Here is a 25,583-nt window from a genome sequence, read left to right as displayed (position 1 = left end):
CCCTGGCACTCAAGGCCCTGGACCCTTTGCTGGAGCAGGGCAGAGCGATGCAGGTATGGATCCTGGGGCTGTTCCTACTCGGGATCACGTTGCTCCTTCAGCGCGGTTTTGAAAGACAAATGTCTTGTCCTCGAACACAGGCCACACCCTTCTCAGCCCGTTCACAGTCCCAGGAGCATTGGCACAAGGACAGCCAGTAGATGGCAGAAGCCGGAGCCAAACCTGCTCAGTGAGGAATCCTAGCCTTCCTGGCAGGGATATTCTTCCTCCTCCTCCTCACCTCCTTTTGTTTGGCAACCACCGCTGAGCACACACACAACGGTCGCTTTCCTTTTCTCATCAATAAAGCAGAGATGTGATGTGGCCAAGCACAATAATGTTTATCTTCATGAACCACTGGGATACCCTTGGATGATGAAAAGCCGTGTGTTAAACTGACAAAAATGTAATTAGTAATAAAGAAGTGCTCTTGTTTTGGGGGGATGATGCAGCCAGTTGCTGAAATGCAAATAATTGCAGTGCTTGACTTCCCGGTGGGTGTACCCTGTGCTGCAATCATTTGCATGCTGTAGGATAAGGCTTCCTTCCCCTAGGAGGAAAATGTCCTGTGGCCAAACATTGCAAAGAATGAAAGAATAGTTTAGGTGGGAAGCGATCCTAAAAATCTAGTTCCAAACCCCTGCCATGGCAGGGTCACCAACAACTTGGCTTTACAAAGGGTGTTAGCCTTGAAGCCTTATATGTACACAAATTGTGTAGGCAATTTAAGAATCTCTAGTACAATATTTCAGAAGTGACAAATGAATTTACCTATAGTAAGATTCCCATACCCATGGCCATTTGGTTGTTGGTTCCACTGTAGTAGTGTCAGAGCAGACGGTATCACACAAACCTGTTTGCAAGGACTGCAGAAAGAATCCTTTTGCCATTTATTCAAACAGCCACTGCTGGCCATGACAGTAAAATCCTAAGCTGTCCTCCAGTTAGTCAGCATCTGGTCACTTATAACTGGTTTCTAGTTTCCATTTTCTTGCTTCTATACAGGTATACCTACAAATAAATTTTCTGATCATGTCAGAAAGACTGAAGTGAGCAACAGCAACAATTAAACAAAACTGCAAAATAAGCCAGAAAAAGGATTGATTTTATTAGGAATGGTACATTTAAATACATGTAAGACTTTGGGATTAATTTACATATTTCTTCCAAAAATGTTTCCCTTCTTTGACAATACAGAAGTTAAAAAAAAATATCTAATTCCAAATTGTAAGAACAACAGTATTTGCAGTGGAAATTTCTATTAATCAAAACAAGTGTGCATTCCGGAGATTTAGACTACACTTTTCCTGGGAATTTTTTTTGCTGCTCTCATTACTAAAATAACCTTCCTTTCCATCAAGACTATTGCTAGTCATACACATGTTATTCAGTATCACACTTTTGGGTATGAAAGCTATGTCACTTTAATAAACATCAAAAACATGGACATGCATATTGACATTTCTGTGCAGTTTTATGAAGTCACCTGTCAAATAAGGCCTATACATACAATACCACATACTAGTGAATTACTGTAAAATTATTATAATGGATTCCCAATAAACCTGACATCTGGATGGTATGTCTCATTTTAACAGAAAATTCCAGCTTTCATTACTGCTTAACATTGTATTAATCCATTATCCAAGTGAGCAATATTCAACTAACCAATGTGTATTCCTGAAAGTCTTTTGCAAATTAAGCATATTGTCAAGGTCATGTAAAGCTGGAACTTAAACAGCCTGTTAAGCCAAGCAACAGGGAAAAAGGGGAACTCTAAACTAATTTTATCTGGTCCATTCATTCTCGCACAGAAAAGTAGCCACAGAACCTTAAAGGAATTAAATCTATACTTCCTGTTCTCAGACTTAATACCAAGGACAAAAGCTAACATAGTATTTTGGAAGTCAAAGGCCTTGGAGGTGGAGGGGAAAGTAGGGGCAAGAGAGGGAGAAAGCAGCGTATTGTCTCATCCCATTACCTCAGCATTACGTGTACATAATATATCTATGATAGAAATGTTTACTAATAGCAGGGGAAAAAATAAAAAAGACTTCCCACTCCAGACTTCACTGAAAGAAGAAAGCTGACAGCCAGCCCCTCCTCACAGAGATGGCCTATTTGATGACAGGCACTTTGGCAATGTAAGAGGAGGTCACCCTTTCATCATGTTAACTCTTCCCCTCCCAGATCTCACATATAACTTGTCTCAAGTCTTGAAGAAACTTGAATCAAATTAATTAATACATCTCTCAAAGCAGGTTAACTACGGCTGTGAGCAGAGCTCGACCTAGAACGAGATTTTCTTTTAGAAGAAGAGGGAGAGGGGGAAGAAGCTATCAAGCTGGAGCGGTGGCTTTTGTGGGAGTAACTCTTTTTAGGAGTACGACTGCGAGAACGAGAGCGGGATCGAGAGCGAGAGCGGGATCGAGAGCGAGACCTGGACCTGGAGCGGGACCTGGAGCGGGAGCGGGACCGGCTGTCCGATCTGGACGATCCTGTAGACCTGGACCTGCTGCGAGATCTTGAGTAACTCCTTGATCGAGATCTGCTTCTAGAAAAACAAAATTAAAAGCTGTAGTCTCACCTCTTACTAAATTTAAAACAATCATGTAAAATTTACTCTGCACGCATGGCCCATCCATGTGAACCTGTGAAAGCGCTATTCACAGCATTCAGCCATTTCACAGGGCTGCTAGATTTCTGCTCTGCTCCATCATGACAGCATCTTCCTAGGTGAAGGCACTCTCTGCTACTGGCACAATATGAACTGCCTAATAAAAGATGCCTCTCCCCAGCTCCTGCCAGGAGGAGAGAAACCAATTTTTAGGCAGGGGAATCTCTATCAAAGAACAACTCTTTGTCTGCAAACATCCTGCCTTGAAGTATCATTTAGTTTATCAAGCAAAACACAGAAATGGAACTTTATACCTGTGGTGTTTATTCTCTGTAGAAATGCCAGGCAAACAAGAGTTTCTTTCAACAGGCTAAGTCTCTAAAGGGTTGGATCACCAGCACACTTTAAGGCCTTAGAGTTTTAACACCTTCACTAGTAATGCATCCCTTTTTTCATGGAAAGAGATAATGAAAGAGCTGCAGCCCACATGTTTTTTAATGACTGAACAGCAGAACTGGTTAGAAATAATGCAAGCAAGCTAACTGATTTTCTTTTATTCTCATGAACAAGTTGGCTTTCACAACTATTTGAGAAATATTTCACAGGACTGTGAAACAGCTTTCCTTTAAATGAAACATTTTTAATATGAAAATTCATGTTTTAAGAAGTTCTTTCTTTATAATACCACATTTTGTCTTTAAAAAAAATTTTACCCACATCCAAAACTGTTCTATTTACCCTGTTTAAGCAAGTTAGTTCTAATCCTTATCTGTTTACACTGCTCAAAAGTGGCTCTGTGCAGTGATATTTAGCTTGGGGCCAAAAAACTACATAATCAAACTTTGGCACAAATACTACCCAAATCCATGCCCTCAGCAGAATTTTATCATGCCAGGTGACATACCTATGCCTTCTGTGGTCTTCAGTCAGTTTAATTCTGCGTCCATTCAGCTCAGTGCCATCCAGTTTTTCCAGAGCACTCTTCATGTCACTGTAAGATGCAAACTCCACAACCCTGTATACCATAATGAAATGAAAGAAAAGTTTCAGAGAAGCAAAAAAGTAAGGAAAGCACGTCTTTTTTAATCTGTTGATTCACAGTTGTTTCATCTTCTGAAAGCTAGTTTTTAACATGGTTAATAAGAAAATATGACACCAACAGTCCTAGCTATCCATACCTCTCACATATACTTAAACAATAGCAGAACTGCCATCTGCAAGGAGATGGAGAAAATGCAGAAAGCTGCACAAACCTGCATCAGCTGAGGAAATACCTTTCAGTCCTCCACTAAACTGCATCCCAAAGCTGCCCATGAAACAAAACAAGTTTGCAGACTCTTCTGACTTATTCAAGAATTTTAACAGTGAATAGAAAAGTCCAGTCTTTGTGGTTTTTTAAGTTTGAACTCAAAAAAGGGTCTATGTTGCATTGCTTTGCAGTGGCCCAAGAGCAGTTTTGCCAGCACAGACACTTTATTCACACTTCCTTCCCTCCTGCTTTGTTGTGCAGGACCTTTGTAGTCTGGCAGGTATTCCCCATGGAAGTTGGTTATGTTCATTTCCCATGACTTTGACTGCTGAACCAGTGTAGAGCAGCCACAGACAGGAGGTGTTTTAGCCTCAGGCCTCAGATCATAAATGATTATATAAAAATAAGACAGTAGGGCCTAACGTTTGAAAGGAATTCTCCCTTCCTTTCCTGCTTTCATGATAGAGAATAGACACTGAATTCCTACTTACTATCAGTTCATGTTTTGGATTGTTTTGGTTCCTTAACTAGAGAAATTTCAGCATCTAAGCCACCCTATAGATCTATATCTCACTTCTTCTGTATTAGAGGAAAACTCATGCCCTTAGTAGTTTCAGCTATCATATCACACAAAGACACAAAATGAACTTACCCTTCATTCCTGTTGTTTCTGTGTGCATCCACATAGGTGACCTCCCCTGCCTTTCTCATGACATCTTTCAAGTCCTACAGCAAAAGTTAACATTTTAGTTTGAACGGGACACAAATCAGTCAGGTAGCAGAATACTCCCCTAAAACTTTCCCTGCTGAAACTGCTTAATGCTTTTTAATTTCTATATAAAATAAAAATATATATATAATTTAGAAAAAGTTTCTGAAACAGCTTATGTAATAGCAGCTGCACACAGAAAGGATGCATCATTTTACAGCTACAGTGAATAAAACACTGCTTTCAAGATAATCCTACATCCCAAAACCAGCTGTTACGAAAACACAATGCAATACTTAAAAAACCAACATGTCCCCTGAAATCAGAACTGAGAAGTGCGGTAGTATTAAATCCAGATTTTCATAACTAACGCCCCAGTTAAATGACATTCCAAAAAGTGTAGACAAATTCAACCTTTATGCTCACCTCCCCCAGCTTCAAAGCAAAATTAAAAGCCAAAACGTCTAACTACAATGTAATTAAAAATTTTACAAAGGAATTTTTCTTTAAAAGTTTCATTTGAGTATCCTTCACGCTACAGTGTCACATCAATGTACATCCTTGTCTTAAACTTAACAGAGGCTAAATGTGGACAAGTAAAATTACTCGCTTAGCAATAGGAGAAAGTACAAACAAATAATGCAAGAGGTCACTAAAAAGCTAAACATTTGTCTAAGTTAAGGCAGCACTTTTACCCAACAGTATCTGGTATTTTATAACCCACACTACTTACCGCAGCACACCACAAGTGGCAGGTGATATAAGAAGGTACCTTAAGCAAAGAGCTGCTTGTCCAATACCTAGCTGGCCAAGAGGAACTCTCTTACATGAGAAAGGCAGTGATGGCTCATAGCAATATGCTTCACGGAGGTACCAGAGGCCCTGAAAGCACTGGACATAGTCTCCAGTCTCCAGAAGTGGCTAAAGAACCCGAGGATGATCTGTGCTAGCCAATCGAGATCAAACCCAGGCAAACCAAGATCTAGACTGCCAAAAAACAGGAGTGTCATAGGAACCAAAAGGAAAATTCAGAACAGGCCAAACCCTAGAATTTCAGCCACTAGAAAACCCCCAAATCTTTGGTTCTTTTTCTTCCACACAAGAAAAATGAAGGTTAACCAAATCAAGGTTGTTAGAAGAAGGTCAAAATGCACTTGGTTAGAATTAGAAATACGCTTAAGGAACAAAAGACTACAAAACAAAAAGCCAAGAAAAAACTTTAGAACATTTGCCACAGAATATAAAAAAGCTTAGTTTTATCTAGTATTTTGATTCAATAGTTTTTTGTTAAAAACTGATACATGGAAAGTAGTAGATATTTTCCTTGTTTCACAGGTCTTAATATAAAGAAACCCTAACAGCAAATGAAAATTGGTCCCTATTAGTACTATTAAAAACAATACTTCAAATTATCTCAATTTAGAGATGATGGACAAAATTTTGGCTTTGCTCAAGTCAATGAGACTTTAACCTGACCAGGACTGGTAAGTCAAAAGGGAGTTAAAAAATGTTAATCTACACAATTATTTCCCAAATCAGTAACTTTAGGCTTTAAGACTGAGGCTCCCACAATCCTGCCACATTACGTGCTGAATCCTAAGAAACGTCAACATGAAATATTATTTGCAATCGCAATGTCAACACGATTAAGAGGCCAACATTACTTCTCAAAAGAGAGGAAGTGTGCATGTGTTATAAAAGCTCAACATTCTGTAATTAGGGGAATGTTTTAGAAGTTACCTGGTATCACCTAACCAGTGGAACAATCAAATTTTATCTTAAATTTACTGTTCTGGGTCACCTTAAATAGAACAAGAAAATCCTGCTGTCCTTAGCACCAGAGAAAAATAAGGTGTAGGACAACCATAAGTAGGAAAATATATCTTGATGTAATACAGACCTACTTTTCTCAACTGCTTGAAAATTTGATACTGGGAAACTGATCAGGGTGGTTGGAAAGCTCTAAACATGCAGAAATACATGTTTGCCAAAAAAAAAAAAAAGGAGAGCATCTAACAGTTTGTCTACTACTTAGAGATGGGATTATCTATTAACAATATAGTCAACAATCTGAGGAAATTGATCTGAATACAAATATTTCTGGCTTTTTCTATGTTTAAATATCCCAACACAGTAACTTTTAAGGGAGATAGATGTTCTCAAAGTATGAGATCTGGGCACACCAAAGATTAAATTCTGTGTGCAAGTTTAAAAGCAAGGTTCCATAACGAGTGTGCTTCCTAGCACAGATTAGAAGGGAAGAATAATGGCACTACTGTTAATGGATTAGCTATTTTAATGTGTTTTAAGTAGCACAGTTAGAAGTTAAAACACTAAAGAGTTAGTACCAAAGCAGTACAACTTCAAAAGTAAATGTAGCTTGCATATGGTTGTTACCTTCAAATGATGTCTATTTAGGCAGGTATCGAAAAGTCTCTTATGATAACTTATCATGTATTTAAGAGACATTAAAACATTTCATTAGAATACTAAAAGATTCATCAGTATGAAATCTGAATTGGGTGGGCTTCAGATTAAAATGTAAGTACACATAAAGCCATTATAAATATTCACAAGTAAAAGAAAGTTACAAAAATGTTAATTTTTTTTTCAAGTTATGCATTTAACACTAAAAAGCCTTATAGGATTTGTTTTCCTTAACACTCCATTATAGCTTACTTCTCTGGTCCCTACTGTTGTTTCCAAGTGACAATCTCTTCATATATGTAACTGCGTGGCAAACCCAGAAGATATTTAGATTAAATCCAGTTGATGATCACCCCAACTCAGCTGGTTTTCTTTAGTTATTCAATAATTAACACAACTGTTCTGTTACGAACCCTTTGAACCTGTCATGCAGAAGATAAACTGAGTTCAACCGTTGATCTGCATGGATTGCACCCAACTCTTACGAAACACATCAGCAGAGCTCCAGGCAAACCAAGAAGCCTCCTTGTGGGGAAGTAGCTCCAAGGCCGAGGCTTTGAACATTCAATATGTCCTACTGCATCTTTCAGGACTTTAATCAAAGTCTCTTTATTCAAAGAATATATAGCTTAACGAACAAGACTAAACTCCACTATTCACTCACCTTTTGTAAATAGCATCTGTTGCTATGTCCTTACAAAGTGAACTTTCTATACACTACACAGAACATAACTAAAAGAATTTATTACATGGCTATTCTGTTAAAAGCGAACTAAATATTAGCAAAACATTAGCAAGAGGTGAAAAAAAACCAACAAAAAAAAGAAAGGTGGTAAGAAAGCTTCAAATTACAAGTACTGAAAGTTTGGGTTTTAAAAAAAAGTATCTACAATAAGCATACTCGACACAGTAGCTCTCTTAAAATATCCTCTAATAATGATGTATTACCAGAATTCTCAATCATTAACTGGGTCACAAAAATATTTTGCAAAACATAAGAAAAGACTGTAAATTACAACCAAAACAAAGGCATGCATCTCCAGGTGTAACAATACAAAAGAATTACATAGTTTGAATTAATGCAATGTTTCAGTATTTTAGAAACAATTTAGAGTCTTCTAAAGTTTTATCAGCTGGCAAATAGAATTAAGAATCTGTTCCCAACTACAAAATCTAGTTACAGAATATTTGCGCAGCTTTGAAACAAAGGACTTCTGTAAGTGCTTGAATGCTAATTTTCACCAATCCCTGAAGCTTTTTTCTTATTTTTTGTTGACATTAAATATTTATGATGGCTTTATTAAGAAATTAGACTGAACGCAGTCTACTTACGGAGTAGTAAAATAAGGTGTAAAAAAGAGAAGGTAAGATGCTAACTCACCTGCCAGCTGATACGGGATGAAAGGTTTTCAACAATGATCCTGTGTTCAGTACGAACAGGAGGCCCATACCGGCTGGAAGAATTCAAAGGGGACAAAAAAGAAAAAAATCTCCAGTGTAAGGAATGTAAAGTTTAAGAAATCTGACATTTTCTACAGTTCACTGAAAGATTTAAGTAATTTGCTTATTGCTGGACTGCAGACTTGATTCTTCTTAGGAAAGAGTATATTTAAGACTCCACTAGAAGAGTGTCCCAAGTTTTTTCAGAACACCCAGATCTGCCAAGTATTTAAACAAGAGGACTCAGAGACATGAAAGTGGCAGGATGACTCTTATTTTTCCATTATTGCAAACCTCTTCTTGTCTAGTACTAGACTACAGTCTGACATCATGAACATGACTACAAAGTCAGATGCCCACGACCTTCAATCAAACAAACTTGCTATTTTGAAAGTTCACTTGTAGCCTGGACCTTGGACCAATTATACCACACCAAGGTTATTGGCACTAAAGTAAAAAAAACCTAATTAACACGCTTGCATATGCAAATTAGATGTTCCAGACATTGGTTGGTAACTGGCAGCAATTCTGACTTTGCAACAGATGTGAAGGTTTATGTCCCATGTATCTTCATATTTCTTCCAAACTCTACTCTGCACAGGCCACAGCTATGAATGTTTCTACAGAGTAAATTCTTCCACACATATTTCCTTCACACAGGTAGATATAAAGTGAAAAGATGTAATGTGTAGTTGGCTGGCAGAATACATGCAAATCTGCAGAACTTTCACTGCACGTTGGCACAAGGTTCACCACTGGCTCTAATCACTGAAAGTGAACAACTCCACAAATACTGCATGTCCTCTAGAGGTATTCTAGAGATGAGCTGCGTCCTGGTTTGCACATTCCATCACTGGAGAGAGACTCTCCTGCTTGGTCAGCAAACTTAGTCAACTGGTATTTACTAACACATGCACAAGTGTTTATCTTGTGCCCTAGCACTGCTCCTTTTCTAGGCTGTGCTGAAATAAGCATTTTGATAATCATACAACTGGAAATGTGAAAACTTGGTTAGACAGTAAATACCTTGAATTACTGCTCTACAATATCCTACTTATCAGGTAAGCTCAATTTGGTGAATCAAAATCAAAAGCTGCAATAGAGAAGCTCTGCATTTCTCTTGACTTAGTGTTAAAATCAGCCAATCCAACTGCAGCAATACTCCTTCACGTCATTTACATGACAGCAGGAAGCAAGACCAGTGTAGTGCCTACAATATGGCAAAGGCACATTTCATAATAGGTTTGTGAACCTCTCTGAGACAGTTAAACTGCTTTAAAACCCACACTCTCCTCAGCCTGAGAGGGCAAGTAATAGTAATGAACCTGCAAGGTTTGAGAACATAAAACTTTTTTTGTGAAGCTATACAGGGAACCAGAGCTGGATCCCTAAATCACAAAAAGAAAACTCCAGTTCTTTTGTGACTGGAAGAAGAAAAGGACACAGTTCTTTTGTGACTGGAAGAGGAAAAGGACAGAGAGCTCAGACCACCTACCTAGATCCACTCTGCGACTGGTAGTAACTGAACCGTTGTGAGAATCTTCCCCTTCCTCTTCGGGCTCGAGCATGTTCAATTGTGACCCTTTTGACAGGAACAAAAAAAACCCAAGCACATAAAAAAATTAAAACAACAAACTTAAAGTATTTGACATTGACTGGAAGCAAATGTGCACAATGCGCACAAACAAGAATTATCTTGCCCTTGCTAGAAACGATTTATAACACAACCACTGGCATTTCTTAAAGAGCCAGACCAGTGTTTTTTCTCATTGGTCTCCCTCAGATTTTCATGAAAATTGTCATGAGTCTGTAATTAAGACAAACACTTGAATATGCTCAACCAGAGTCCAGGAGTACTCACAGAGAGAAAAGAATACTAAAGTAACCAACAACAACCTAATGACCTAACATACAGCTTCCATAATCACAATAAAAATAACTGCAACATTCAATGACTATAGTTCACATTGCTGCCAACTGAAGTGCAATGATCCAAATGATAATAGGCTATCAACAGCTTATTTTCTGGTCAATAGACAGATAAATACTAAATAAGTTCAATTCACTCTTACTAATATTCCTAATGAGAAGATCCTGAGTTACCTATGAAAGAGAACTAAGTACAAGTAGAGAAAATGGTCAGCCCTCCTCCAGTCCTAAACTAATCTTTGCCTTAAACAAGACTGGATCCTAATGAATATCTTTTAAGTTATGGAAGGTATATCCCACTACAGAACCACAGGAAATGGGTGTCAGAGCACAAGATGATGCACTGCATTTAGATGCAAAGCACTTTTTCTATTCTTAAGGGAAATTATGCTATCAACTTACCTTTCATCACACAGCTCTTTACCATTTAGTTCATAAATTGCATCATCAGCATCCCTGTGGTCTTCAAATTCCTAAGAAGAAAATAGAAATAAAAATGTATTTTCCCTCACAGTATATGCAAATACTAATAAATATGCTTCTTTATAAATTTTACATTTCTACAGCAAGTATCACCAAGAACTTTGAATAAGGAAACTAGTTCCTAGTACATTTATGACTGAAAAGCCAAGATGTTCCTAGTCATGATGATTTCTTCTCCCTCCATCCCACAAACTCCTTTTGCCTCCCCAGTTGTTTCAGTATAACTTATTTGCAGGACTTATTAATTACATTACCAGGTTTGCTAAGAAATATCTAAAATACTTTTGGGGAGAGGTGGGGGAAACTACTTAAAGGCATATAATTTAAAACACAGCTCCACATACAGGAAAATTGAATATAACAGCATGAGCTGATCAAATGCGGGAGAGCTGTGCACTGCCAAAACTCTCCTAAGACTAAATTCTTACTGAACCGGCAAAGAAAGAGTGAACCAGAAAAAAAAGCCCTCCTAATTTTTTCAGAGTGAATTCAGTTCACTAGCTGGGCAAAAAGATGCCCATGTAAGAAGAGTATGAAACATAAGCCCTTCTTCAGCGCTGGCCACCTGCAGGTCCAGATCAGCTATAACAAGCATAATTCCCTTTACTGTTGCAATGGAATCTGTCACTTCACTCTTGGCAGAAATGCTGCTTTAGTCAGCCTGAGTAGCCTCTGCCCACTATCCAGCCTACTGGTTCTTGGCAAAGCTGCTTGCACAGCTCTGCAGGAAACTAGGTCAAGAAACCTACCCAGATGAAAAAACAGCCCACTTTGTGCAGGAGGTGGGGGTCAAAAAGTGTTATTTTTCAGTCATATCAGCTTCCCAGGTAGGTTCATTATGTGTGGCTGGATAACTGCAGCAACACCATGAGAGGCAAGGGGACAAAGGAAAGAAATAAAGCAGAGAGAACAAGCAGCTGGGTAGGGACTGCTGGCAGCAACAGGGCAGATGGAGAGAAAAAATTGTGGAACTGCAGCTTGCAAGGAACGAACAACAGAGAAGAAGCTCCCCAAGTTGAACAAAGTGTTTGCATAACTATAAACTGCTTTTCAGAAGCAATACTGGCTTAAGCAATCTTCCCCCTTCTCCACTGAAATTTGTTTCACTACCAAGTGAAACATCACACATCCTTGCATGATGATGCAAAGATTATCTTAAGACACATAATTCAAGTCTAGCATTTAAAAGTATCAGTAGTTGGCAACTACAAGTCCCATTATGTCAACTACTTTCTAACAAACTGAACATGTGCAAGTCTACCTAGCTTTATGGTTTGAAGTTTGAAAACACTATGTTCTGAAAGCTACAAAATTTAAGTAAATATAATTAGTTTCAAAGATTAAGCAATGATTTCAATCAAGCACAACAAAACATGCTTTTAGCACTATAACAATGTTTACTTGGTTTTGTAATAAGTTTTATAAACACAAGTCTTAAATAACAGAAAATAAAGAAGAGCTGATAGCACAAGGCCAATGAAGTGCCATGAAGGATAATGCCATTCCATGTGTTTATAAATGACATGGATGACAGGATCAAGCACAGCCTCAGCAGTTCTGCGTCTGACACCGAAGTGGGAGGACAAATAAATTTACCAGAATGAAAAACCATCCTACATAAAGACCTTGATAGGCTGAAAGATTAAGCAAGCAAGAATGACAAATCTTAATGAAAGATACTCCATGACGTGCTGCATGTGGCATAAGACAATCCTAAGCAGCAGAATGCGCTGGGGGCTGAGTGGCTGGAGAGCAGCTCTGCTGAAAAGGCCATGGAAATCCTGTAGAGAGTCAGCTAAGTATGAGTCAGCAGCATGGCCTTGCTGCAATGACAGCAAATTGTATCCTGGGCTGCATCCGTAGGAGTACAATCAGCAAACCGAGGGGTGCTATTATTCCACCCCACTTGGCATTTGTTAGGCCACACCTGGAACACTGTGTCAAGTTTTGGTCTCTCCAGCTCATAAAAGACATTGAAAAATTGGACTGAGACTAGCAGAGGGCAACCAAAATTCATCAGAAGGTTGTATAACAAAGAAAAGCTGAGAGAGCTGTGTTTGTTCAGCAGGAAGAAAAGGCAGCTTCAAGGGAATACAGTCAGTCTTCCAAAACCTAGAACACAGTTACACAAACAATGGAAGTGATTTCTGATATGGGTGCACAATGATAGGATGACAAGTATGGGAGGGAAAGTTGTTTAGCTGCAAAGAAAAAGCATTTTATTCTGAGAACAATTGCATTATTAATATAAATTTATGAGACAATTATTCAATCTTATTAGTGATCTTTGCAAAGAAAATGGCTCCACCTAGGAACTAGAGAGGAGGGAGGACTGGCTGACTCGCTTACAGGAGTTGAATAGAAGCTGTTCCTGAATGAGACAACAGCCCTGCCCAGGAAGAGAAGAGGAACACTCAAGGAAAGGGGACTGAGAAATAGCAGCAATTGGAAAGAGCACTCTAAATATAAACTCAGGCTCATGTCTACATCAGCCACTTACCTCCAGACTTTTAAGAGACAGGTATTTATTTACCTGCTGGCAGTGAACAAGCAGCTCAGAATGCAAGGGAACCAGAAACCACTATGTGTAGGAGTTAAGGAGCAATACTCACATGAAACTAAAGTAGGCAAAGCCTGTCCTTTTGTTCCTTTCCAATAACTTCACTCAAGGGATTGATCTTGGCAGAAAGAGTGACCTGTAAGCCTGCCATTATGCGAGGGCAGTATCAGCCTTTCAAGTCTGAACTAAGTGCTGCACAACAGCTAATTCTCAATTCTCATGAGATAAGTTAAAACACAGGCTGATTCTGAGTCGATCTGTAAAGCTGCAAAATTTGGACACTTAGGAGCACAGAGCTCTAGAAAGCAGTGGTAGGTAACTGAGATACAATAAACTGTCTATTTAATTTCATAGTCTGACAAGCATATACGCCCTACAAACACGTACTGATGATGAATATGCTGAATTTCAGCTGCACAAGACTTCAAAGCTGTGCTGCTTGGATCCACCAGCCAGCACCCACTACACCAGCTGTCTTACTCTGCTTTTAAGTCAGGCCATTATTTAAGAAATATGACCAAGCAGACTGCAAGGGCTGAGAGTGGCACTTAAGTGGTTCTTATAAACTCTTCTTCTGGGTGAAGACTGCAAAATTTTTTACTGCCATAACAGAATATTTATAGAGTCTTCAGAAATGAGGGGTAAATTTTAAACTCACGAAAGACTATGATCAAACAATGTATTTAATGTAGCTGGAATATTACAGAAATTTTGAGCAAAACCTGGCCAAAACTGTAATCCAAAATTATGAAAAGCCTTCTGAAATGTTTATTAATATTTTCCATTTCCCGCTGTAAATATTATCTTAAACATCTTCCTTTCCTTGACATCATCCTAGCACGGTTAGTACCTGCAAGCAAGAGCAAGGAAAACAAAGCTGTTACTTACCACAAAACCAAATCCGTTTTTCAGATGGATTTCTCGTATGCGACCATATCCCTTGAAGAACTTCTCTACATCCCGTTCACGAGCTCGTGAGCTCAAGTGTCCAACAAAGACACGGCAGCCACTCATCTTAAGGGTGATGCTAAAAAAGAAAACAGCACCGTTTATCAGATTAACAAACTTAAAATAGGGTGATTAAGATCACTTTTACACCTCAGAAATCTTCGTTAAATAGGATTTGATTTTACTGCCCTCCAGGTATACATGTTAAAAGCCCGATTCTCTTCAGCCAGAGAAAGGATAAAATCCTGTTTTGCTGGCTTCTAGCAGAACCCACAAAGAACTTCCAGTTTTGCACTTTTAAATCATAAAACTAAAAATCCCAAATCTGTAATTTCAAAGATTTTACTGGGTTAGCAGCTGCTGGGGAAAAAAATCGTATGCTAATAATGAAAATAACAACAAACAACAGAAGACATTCTTAAAACTTTTGCTTTTATCTAGAAAAATCTCTTCAATAAAATTTTATTAGCACACAAACGATAAATGGTAGCCATCAAATTATTTTCATTTCCAGTAACCATAAATATTATTTCAACAGTCTCTCAGGCTTTGAAGAAGAATTTTGCATTATGAGATTTCAACAATGGCAAAAATAAAAAAGGCTATTTGAGGCACTTAAATTTTTAAAGCTATCCACTAATCCAGTATATATAATTTGAGATATTCTATGTAAGACTCTATTTTTAACCTTAAGGTGTCACTTTTTCGATTTTTGTGGTTTAAAAATTTTTAAGATCCCATAACTGGAAAATATTAATTATTTGTCTCACTCAATGAGCCTGCTGTCATAGAAAAAAACCTAAAGAATTTGAGCCCTAAGGAATGGAAATATGACGTGATCTTGCACAATACTGGGCACTAATGCACGCAGAGTAAAAAGACGACATGTCATGTCAGCTGTGAAAATAATTCCCGTCAGTCGGGATGCAGTTTTTGAATTAATGTGATTTACCTTCTCTGTTAACGTACACCCATTAGGTTTCTATTGAATACTTTCTTTACTCAGACTTACCGTGCCCTCAGAGAAGTGCCGGAGTTTTGGAAGCCTGGCTACTGGGCTTTTTATGGGGCGAGGGGTTGAACTGCAGCAGCACTTAGACTGGCCTCAACCCCGAACCTCGGAAGAGCCTACACTGCGCCCTTTGTAGCCATTCTCTCCTTTGTGCTCACCCGTGCATTTTGATGCCCACAGGGAAATCCAGTCCAGGGGGCTGGTTCAGCTCCCTCGCGGAGTGCCCAGTGTTCCAACACACGGCTTCCCTGGCGCACCCTTACCGCACAAACACTGGCCAGGCCAGCCGTGGGTATTAAGGGAACGGCAGGCCCTCGTAGAGGAAGGACAGCCTTACGTAACTGTATGCTTTAAAACACGGCAAGAACAGCCACTTTGGTAACAGCGCTCATTTTGGGAACAACAGAGATTTGAAAGATTAAAATGACAGCGTAACTGCTGTAAGATATTTTTAGTTCTAGAAAAATAAAATGGGGAGAAGAATCACAAAAGGAAATGAACACGGGGTGGGTGGGTGGAACTGATCACCACTGAAACTGTCAAATATACTGCGAAAGACTTACGAACGACCCATCCGCGCGTTATTTACTCATTATCAAGCAGCACAATGGATGCGAGATCTGTATTGACACCTGCGAGGCGCGGAGCTTCACGCGTCGCTCCTACCACAATGAAATCGAGTTCGCTCGCTGACGACTCAGTAGGTGCGGAAAAGCCCTCGGGAAGCACGGACCCGCAGCAAGCGGCCATCTGCTCCTCCCTCCTTTCGAGAAGCCGTGAGGATCCGGGACTGCGCCAGGCCTGCGGCCTGCCCAAGGCGGCCGGGCCCTCTTCACAGGCCCGCCGCCATCACGGCGCCGGCCCACGCAGCGGCGTCGGCCCCTGCGGCTCTTCGAAGCTTTGCGCTCGCCTCCAATCCGCGACGGCTCCTCGCGGCCATCCCGCCGGGATCAGCCCTCCCCGCTCGGGGCAGCGATGGATGGCGGTCCCCCCCCCCCCCCTCCTCCCCCCCCCGGCCGCGGCCCCGCCGAGCGCTCGGGCCTGCGGCGCCGCGCGGCGTCAGAGCGGCCTCCGCCCGCCGCCCCCGGGCCTCGACCCATTCCCGCCCCGCCGCAGGGTACCGCCGCCAGAACCCCGCCGGTGGCTCCCCGCGCCCGCCCCGGCCCCCCCGCGGTGGAGGGGCGGCCACGCACCGTCGCGGAGCGGCGAGTCCTGCTGGCCGTGAGGGAACCGCTCTGCGGCCGCGGCGACAATGGCTGCCGGCTGCTCCACCGACCGACCGCCGCGCGACAGCTGCGCCTGCGCACAGCCCCGCGCACCGCCCCGCCCGCAGCGCGCCGCGCGGCACGACGGGAGACGTAGGCGCGGGGGGCAATGGCGGCGGGCTCCGGGAGCCTCCCGCTCCCGCCCGCCGCCGCGGACAGGGACATTTCCCGCTACACCGGGATGCTCTGAGCCCCGTCCAGCCTGGCCTTGCACACTGCCACGGATGGGGCATCCACAGCTTCCATGGGCGGCCTGTTCGTGCTGAACTGCCCGTGTCTTTTTGTCTAAGACATGGCAAAAGAGATAGATAACAGTTCTGCTTAACACGTGGAGGAGAAAAGTCACATGTGCGGAGAATTCATCCGGAGTGATGCACTCGGCAGCTCAGTCCTGCCAACACACGTGTGCCGCGGCCAGCCCCTCAATACCATCTTCTCTTCGGCACACAGAATGACACCGCTTTGGACAACGCCGCAATATTTATTGTTAATCGCTGACACCAGGGGGAAACCTTGGCTGGGGAAAAGCGTCTAGTGAACATCCAGGCCTGGATGGCAGAAGCAGTTTTTCCATGAATAAACAGCACACTCCTGCTTTATCAGTCAGATACATGACTTTATGGACTTCTTACAGTGTAATTAATGACAGTTTACCGTATGATGACCAAGATGAAAATTATCTTTTGTCAATGTAGCATAGCTTGTTAAGTCTTCGCTGTCCCAATGCTTAAAATATAACTACAGTTTGGTTTGCCCATTTTTACCCCCTTGTCTGACAGCATCGTGTCTGGATTTCCTGTTTTAACTTGAAGTAAAAATCTGACTTGCCCTTATGATATTGTATGTTAGATTTGGGCATCATTCGAATTTTTTGCCCTCTCTAGGAGGGAGATAACCTAGACATTAAACATCCACATAATAAATAGAATCTTTTAGGTTGCAAGTGATCCTCTTCATTCTTTCCCATTCAGGTATTGACACTCCTTCAGCCTTCTCCAGGCTGAGCAGTCCCAGCTCGCTTGGCCTCTCCTTACATGAGAAGTGCTCCAGTCTCACACTTATCTTTGAGGTGATGTGCTGGATTTGCTTCAGGAAGTCCACGTCTCTTTTGTGGAGATAACACTCCAGATGTGGCCTCACCAGTGCTGTGTAGAGGGGCAGAATCGCCTCTCCCGACCCTCCAGTGGTGCCCTGGCAAGTGCAGCTAGTGCAGCCCAGGATGTGACTGTTGCCACAAGGTAGCTGATGTGAACTCTTACTTGGTAAGAAAATGGAGAAATGTGACTACAGAACAGCGCTAGCTGTGGTTCAAATAGAAAATGTGGGTAGCTATAGCTGGTGCAAGTATGTCTTACAACTCTGAATACAATGTGTAGTTGTAAGGCTGCTTTATTTGATAAGACAGTCCAGGACACTCAAAAGGCAGTGCTGTGACTTTTTGTGCAAATTCTGTGTAGGTGGCAGAGCTGGACTATTACAGGAGCAGCAGCAGAGTCTCTGTGTGACTGTGTGCTTCAGCTGCTCTGTTAAGAAGCTCAGAAGCAGAAAAAAGCTCCTTAAGTGGCAGTCTTGGAATGGTGTGGATGTAATAGGGATTGGAGTTACTCGCAGTAATGAAGATAAGTCATGCTAGAAGCCCAATTAAAGATTTTTGGTTTTATCTTGCTTCTCCTCAGCCTCTAGGATGGTGTCAGCAGGGAAGAATGCAGCTGTGCATCTGGAACACAGCACTGCTTCTCCGGTAGTGCCTGAGCCAGCCTGGAGTCCTGCTTTCCTTTCTTGGACACCCTGCATGGGTGGTAAAAGGCATGAAATACACCAGTAGGAGAATCTGCAGCATTGCCTCTTGTGTGTGGGTAGTGTTTCTGGAAGCTATCACGTGCAAAATCAACTTTAGTAATAATGCTGTGTTTTAGCTCCCTCATTATTTTGCTTGCACTGAAAGATTGGTCTCTCAGAAACACATCTGAAAGCCCACTGGGAACTATTACTGTCCTGGCTGCACATCTACAGATGTAAACAAACACTTCTCTGGAATCAGAATACTTAAAAACCACAATCTGTTTATTGTTGGGGTAAATTAACTGCTTTCTCACTTCCCTGAAGAAGAAATTTTATTTTCTCTGTCCCAGAAAGCAGGATGCTGTGGCTCAGCACCACAGATTAAATATTATGTCCTATTCATTAAGGAGTGAAAGTCTTCATTAAAGTGATGGTGATGATGATGATGATTGAATGTGCTTAATAATAAAGGTATAAAATGCTTTCTTAACTCTGAAGATTAAAGTAGTCCTTATTTTTAGGCAAATCTGTACAATGACAGCCACAGGGTCATACAAAAAAGCCACAAGAGCAATAAAAAATCTAGGGGATGGTCTGAGAAAAGGTTTTAACTATTGTAGGATGACTGCAGCACTCAGGCTGGAAGGTGACAGAGCTGGGCCAGTTCATTTCTCCACCATGAACCTTCCTGAGCACCACAGGCAAGTCACCCCTGCCTGGAGGGGTGCACTTACAAGGTGCCAGCCATCCAGAGAGAATCCAAGCCAAGATGCAAAGCTAGATCTTGTACAGGACATTTGGAGGCCAAAAATGCTAGCAAATGAAAATGCAAATGAGTGAGGTGCTGCTAGGAAGCACAGGTGAGAGGTGTACGTCTGAATATCCTGCCTGCTCAACACAAATGCACCTGCCTGCAGCTGGTCCAGAGCCTTCTTCCACCTGGGATCCAAAGGATGGTCTTGTCTCCAAGAAGAGTGCCAGCTTGTGTTTGTAACAGGGACTAACTAGGCCTTGCTCTTTTCTTTGGCTGCCAAAAGATACGTACAGACCAACAGCTGCATTTTGTAGAATGGCTTATCATTTGAAACACTCATTACTCTGGAAGCTCAGGTTTGCTGTCCTCCTCAGATTGAAGATTCAGGCTCCCACCCACCAGAATGTCCTAACCTCTGGGTGAGCCTGTGCTGGTGGAGGAGGGAGGCTCCTCTCACTCAAATTCTGCCACTGTGGAGCAGACAGCTGAGGGAGGACAAGTGCAAGGAGAGGGAGGCCCAGTGCTTGGGGTGCTGGGAGAGGTGTGCTAGGGCCTGTTTCCCATCCTAAGGGTCTTTATCCCGTGGCTGTTCAATAGAAAATACCTAAAGATACCTCTGTCAGGGACAGAAATGCAGCATTCTTTCTGCAAACCCATTGCTTAAACCATGAGGATATGGGCTCATTCTTTCTCTTCTATTGCTTGAGTACTTATTTCAGGGAGAGACCGAGTGAGGGCTGAGGAGATGCTCCCTGGCCCAGCCATTAGGTTTGCTGCTGGTTAGGGTGTAGGGCTAGAAGATGTGCATCCTGAGGAGGGATGAAGTGTTGAATTTGCATTATTCCCCTAATGTGAAGATATTTTAGGCAGCTAGGCTTCTTTGGAGCAAATGGGTGGCAAACCCACCTTGAAACTTGGCAAAGGAAGCAGCCAGACTTGCTGGGTTGTACTGCTCTTTATACATGAGGTGAGATTTGTGGCCCCTGGTGATAAGGGCTGTTTGCAAGAGGGGTGCTTGGGCTCTGAAAGGGACTATCCCATGGGACCAGGTATCCAACAGTTTCAATCTCCAACTCCAGACATGCCCTGAAGTAGAAACAGATGTGTGCAGGGAATGTTTAGGTGCAACAAGGAAAAGCCTAGTGAGCAATACCTCCAGATTTGAGCACCAGTTTGGATTGCAACTGTAAATAAAGGCTTCATATTTCTACCTTCTAGTGACATCTAGCCTTTTTTCCCCGTGCCTTCTGTATGTGCACAGTGGGAGTAAGACTAGGTGTTTGCTGCAGCAGCAGTGAGAGATCATGCCTTTGGCAGACAGTCTGAGGGTCGGAGTCACTGAGGCATGATGATAACTAGAGGTCCTCAATATTTTGCTTGAATGCTGGCTTGGCCACCAGGATGTGAACTACTAATAGAAAGCAGCTGTAAAGAGACTTGCTGAGAAGAGGTAAGGGGAGGTAGTGACAGGAGGTAATACATTTTGTACCAACATATTTTCATGCATTTATGTCCCAGAAGTCAAAGCAGAGAACAAAACTGAGACCCTATTTTCTGGCTGTTGCATGGTATTCAAAGATGGGAAGAATCTATTTTAATATCTTATTGGTGAGATCTAGTCTGTAGTAGCTCTGAGCCCTCAGAATAGGGAAGAGATTATTTTTCTCCTGTCATTTTCAGTGGGTTTAAATTGCTGAGATTTAAATCTATCTGCAATAGCCTTAGAGATGTACAGGTGCAATCATCCAACTTCATCCTTTGCAATGGTGGACTTCTCTACTGACTGCAGCACTTAGCACATTTTCTCAGTGTCTGCTGGGGAATGTTCTGATTACCTGTTTGCACCAGGATATGCTCTAGACTTTGTTAATCTATGTTTACTATGCTAAGACTTTCCCAGCAGCTTAGTGCTAATGCAGAGGATTTTAAGGGTTTGCACAGTACCAACTCTTTCAGGAGCCAGAGTCACCTCGAGGGTTTAATTAATTCAACAGGATTAAGTTTTTTTTGTAATCTGTGCTACCTCAGTATCTGTAGTGCAAGTAATGTTGTACAAATAATCTTCATGTTGTGGTATGAAAATTATATTTGCATTCTGTTTTCTTAACAAAGGCATTTTAGTTCAAGCTGTTCCTGTTCACAGCCATTACAACCCCCCACCCACTCCTTTATTTCCTTGATAAGACCAGTCAGTCTGATTCGTCTGGATGGAATCTCCATGGATATATGAATACTTCTTTGAAACCAAGTTCATTCAAGGCTGCAGACTAGTTTCCTTTCATTGTCTTCTGAGACTCCTGGCTCTGCTCCTGCACTCTGCTCCAAACCAGATGCTGGCAGCACTGAAGACATGCAACAGTCACAAGATTTGAGAGGCTTTGGGAAATGTGGTTGACATTCTGGCAGGCAAGACAAAACCCATGTTGTTTTCTGCCCCTGTACTATCAGACAGTCAGGCTGAATAAGGAAGGTCATTGAGATCTCAGCAGCCAAAGATATCAACAGTCATGAAAATAATTTCTTGGTAAATTTCTTCAAAAAGTATTTCAATTTCCACACCTGAAATAGTCAGGATGGGAGACTGACAGAAATGGTTTACCCCTGGATGGAAGGAGTGAGCTTGAAGTGGATTGTCCACTTTTTTTGTTCCTGGCAGACAAAGGGGCAGCTGCTGAGCTGCAAACAGCTGCTTCCAGAGAGGAATTTCTTCAAGGCTGATGCCAGGCCTTGGCTAAAGAATGGTATGCTAGCTGCAAAACCATGAGCCTAATACCAAAAGCTGCTTTCACATTTCAGCATATTAAGTGCCACAGACTGTTAGGCCACACAATTGCAAGACAAATCTTGTGCTGCAGATGAGGAAGGTGAATGTCTTGCAGCAGGTCATGTAAGCTCTAGCCAGTTTGTTGGAGGCTGTGCCATCCGAGAAGAAACATGCCAGTATATTTTAGGCACACCTATTGCCAATATTTTTACCCTATTCAAGTATTCAAGTACTCAGAAGCACAGGCCAGACCCTTCTGTTGCTGTTGACATCTCAGTTTCACCAAAGCAGTGCTGGGGTGCCAACTTTCACAAGGCTGGAGCCCACACATTGCCACCAATCTGTAGTGTCAGCAGGGATGAGCCACCTGCTTTCTGTCATAAAACTAGGAATACTTACACCTAGCTGGTGTTTTCTGTAAAAGCTGGTCACACATTGCAACACTGCCACAGCTCAGAAAAAAGATTTTTATGAAGACTTCTGGAATCTCCAAGTACAGATTTGCAGTGTGCTTGTCGCCAGGATCATTCAACATAATTTGGCTTCATTCTCAGAGTGGTGGTAGACCTGGGCCCAAAGTGATGGCCCAAGGAGCAGCTATGCTCTTTTCTACCCCTTTTGCAAAATAATATGGATCTTTTCTCCAGACAGTGGTCATTTAATAGCCCAACAGATATTCCCATTCTCCTCCACCCCAGTTTTATGTTTAAATAAGTAAATAAAAATTTATTAAAATATCATTGCATCTTCTGGGGAGGTACAACCTACAGAGATATTTTTTTTTTAAATCAATTTTTTTGACAGTGCAAATGTCCATTTTAGGTGCAGCAAACCAATGACAGGGCAGCTACTGTGGAAGAGGAAAGAGGGTTACCAAAGCACGGGCAATGGATATTCAGAGGCAAACTTCAATATAAATTATCTGTTCAGGCCTCTAGTCATCCTCTCTGCTGTTTTAGCTTTCAAATAGACTATGCTATATACTTTGAAACATGGCAAGGGGAATCAGTTTACCACACCGTTGAGGAGGACAGTCCCATTTGCAGCAACATAGTAGTGACATAGCTGAAAAATCAAGTGGATTAAATATTGCTCCAAGTCCTACATTACTGACAATTCATATCAACCCCTCCAGGCTTCTTAGTATCATGAGTTTCAACACAGGAGGCTTCAGCTCAATTCCAGCCCTCATTAACAACACAATGATAGCTAAGTTGCACAGTGTCTCCTTTGAAGACAAACTGTGTCTATGTATAAAGCTAAATGGCATTAATTTGCATGTCCCCTGTGTTATCCAGCCTGCAGGAGAATGCAGATCTTGGTGTATGCTGGAAAGAAGTGTGGTAGCAGACATTAGCATCTCCTCTCCACACAGTAGGCAGATACTGTCATGTTGGGATACATCACAAGGTGCTGCTGTAATTTTTATTGTGTCCTGCTGGAGGTCAGGAATAGACCAGAAAGCTGTGCTGAACCCCAACCCACCTTGTATAATACCTTCCTCAGGTAGGTATGCTGAACCCAGCCATGTACAATACCTTCCTCAGGACTCAGCTCTGTCCTGGGGAACAGAGGACAATGTAACCAAGAAGCTCTTGGCGAATCTGGCCACAAATCCACCATTCCTGCAGTCATTACTTCAAAATACAATCTGCCTTTGGGACTAGAGACAGAGGTATGTGCTTATACCTATAAAACACTTACTTAAAACATGTCATGAAGCAGTAATGTTATTTTAATGTTATTTGTCCTAACCCTGTGTTTCCTAAGAAAGTTGTGGGAGGGCAGGAAATGCACCTGTAATATGAGATGGCTGCTTCCCTTTGCCGATTTCTGGACACATGCATGAGTGTGTTACTTTATGACTCAATAAAACTCCCACAGCAGCCTGAAGACTGCTTTCTTTTGTATGTCCAGTAGAAAGATGACCCCTGGAGGAATCTATGATATCAGAAGATGTGGGATCAAAATCAGTTGGATGTTCAATATTGAGCATGGAACAGTAGATGAATTTTTCATGGATGGTTGTTGTTTGTACAGATCTAGTAACTAATTCTGTGCTAGCTTTTAAGGAGTAACAAGAATAATGCTTCTAAAGATAGGGGTGTATTGGGGATTTAAAGTGGTCATTAAGCTGTGACAATTTCAACATTATTCAGCAAGAACGAAAAGGCTGTGGGGCTGAGAATATACCTTTAAATGTAGTGTAACTTACTTCTCCTTACCATGTTTAACTAAATAGGATTATACTATTTTACTATACAAATGAATAAAGTCTAGAGTTGTTATCACAAGAAGTTTTTAATATGATTTGTGACAAGCAATATCAAAGTTATCAACTCTCAAGCTTCATGTTCTGAAACCAGACAACTCTCAGCAACAAAAAAAGTTGTGCACTGATAAACATAGGAGGCATATTGTATTTTTTAATTAAATATGAAAACATGAGCTGTGTACATTATTTTTCCCTAGAAAACACAGCAATTTCAAAAGTTTATCATAAAATATTTTCATGAAATGAGTGAACCAGCAAACACATGCACTTGTGTGCCTTCCCCCCTCCCAAGATAAAAGTGATGAGAGAGACATACGCAAATGTAATAGGTAACAGAACAAGTGGAGTTTTGCCATAGTTTGGTTCTTTTTGGAAAGGATGGAATGTAACATTGTGCTTGACTTCCTATGTCACAACAAAAAATATTTGGTGCAATATTTTAACATTTTCTTTTTAAGTTTCAATCTGGTGGAGAAAAATACCTTTTTCTATAATAAAATATGTCTGTTCTTTTTAAAACGTAACTTTTTTGCACAAAATAATTTTGTAAACTGTTATTTCAAGGGCAAGGTAGGCGGTCCCGTGTCAATGTCCTCCCCCCCACTTAAAAATGTGATCTGTTATCTGAAGCAAAACAGGAAAACACAAAAAAGAGCGGAGCAGAGGTTGCTTTGCAAAGAGAAAATAGGGTGTGTTGGACGGGGGAGAGGGAAGGGAGCGTGTGGTGCGACAGAAAAAAGTTAAAGGTCACTTTCACCGTAGAGCGCTGTGGAGAAGGACATGTAGTCCAGGGCACCAGGTACAGCATCACGGCCATTGTAGGGTGCCATCCTAGCAATGCAATATTCAGCCTGGTCAGGAGGCAGCTCCCGCCGCAGTTCATCCACAGTGATGTAGTTCTGCAATGAGGACAAAGGATAAGGCACTCGTTACTTCCTGGAAACTGACTTTCCCCTGAGGGACAACCACCCCCTGTCACACCAGGGCAGCAGGCAACACTCAGGGACAGCATCCCAGCAACCAGACCTGTACACCCACACAGGGAGCTCTCTGCTCTTACACCCTGGGAGGACATACACTCCTTCCCTACTGTTTGGACAAGCGAATGGTTTTTACAATGAAGATTGGTTTTGCATGAGAGATGCTGGTGCAGCTAAAGAAAGACCTGGAGATAAGTCAGGCAAGTTATTAGTGTTAAGAATGTGCCTTCCTGTTGACAAAGGAGGTCCTGCTGAAAGTAGATGGGAGAAAGCAGAAATTTAATTTGGATGCTGTTGCTCACCAGCAGGAGGTAGCAGCTGCTTGTGCTCCTTGGGAGTTGCCATTCCCT

General features: G+C 41.6%; 2 protein-coding genes across 11 annotated transcripts in view; both read right to left on the bottom strand.

The window, feature by feature from the left end:
- Positions 1 to 1,123: 1,123 nt before the first annotated feature.
- LOC129122241 (serine/arginine-rich splicing factor 5-like) lies at positions 1,124 to 16,763 on the bottom strand. Of its 4 annotated transcripts, none has more exons than XM_054635896.2 (8): positions 16,607 to 16,763; positions 14,342 to 14,480; positions 10,813 to 10,883; positions 9,977 to 10,063; positions 8,423 to 8,495; positions 4,558 to 4,631; positions 3,561 to 3,671; positions 1,124 to 2,593 (listed from the first exon to the last, which is right to left on the bottom strand). In XM_054635896.2, exons 2-8 carry the CDS (start codon positions 14,465 to 14,467, stop codon positions 2,302 to 2,304), a joined length of 834 nt encoding a protein of 277 aa, XP_054491871.1. In that variant the 5' UTR covers positions 14,468 to 14,480; positions 16,607 to 16,763; the 3' UTR covers positions 1,124 to 2,301. The 4 variants fall into 4 exon arrangements, with proteins under 4 accessions (XP_054491871.1, XP_054491868.1, XP_054491872.1 ...); XM_054635893.2 differs by lacking the exon at positions 16,607 to 16,763 and adding an exon at positions 15,977 to 16,354; XM_054635897.2 differs by lacking the exon at positions 16,607 to 16,763 and adding an exon at positions 16,046 to 16,353.
- Positions 16,764 to 24,260: 7,497 nt separating this feature from the next.
- Positions 24,261 to 25,583, bottom strand: part of ACTN1 (actinin alpha 1) — an 86,042-nt gene continuing 84,719 nt past the window's right edge. For all 7 annotated transcript variants that reach the window (XM_077180309.1, XM_054634409.2, XM_054634407.2 and 4 more), the window contains one exon: positions 24,261 to 25,152. In XM_077180309.1, the coding sequence (XP_077036424.1) occupies positions 24,994 to 25,152 (159 nt within the window). In that variant the 3' untranslated portion in view covers positions 24,261 to 24,993. The remainder of the gene's footprint in view (positions 25,153 to 25,583) is intronic.

Source organism: Agelaius phoeniceus, chromosome 6 (genome assembly GCF_051311805.1).
Source record: "Agelaius phoeniceus isolate bAgePho1 chromosome 6, bAgePho1.hap1, whole genome shotgun sequence".
NCBI classification, from domain to species: Eukaryota; Metazoa; Chordata; class Aves; order Passeriformes; family Icteridae; genus Agelaius; species Agelaius phoeniceus.
This window is presented reverse-complemented; position numbering and strand designations above follow the sequence as displayed.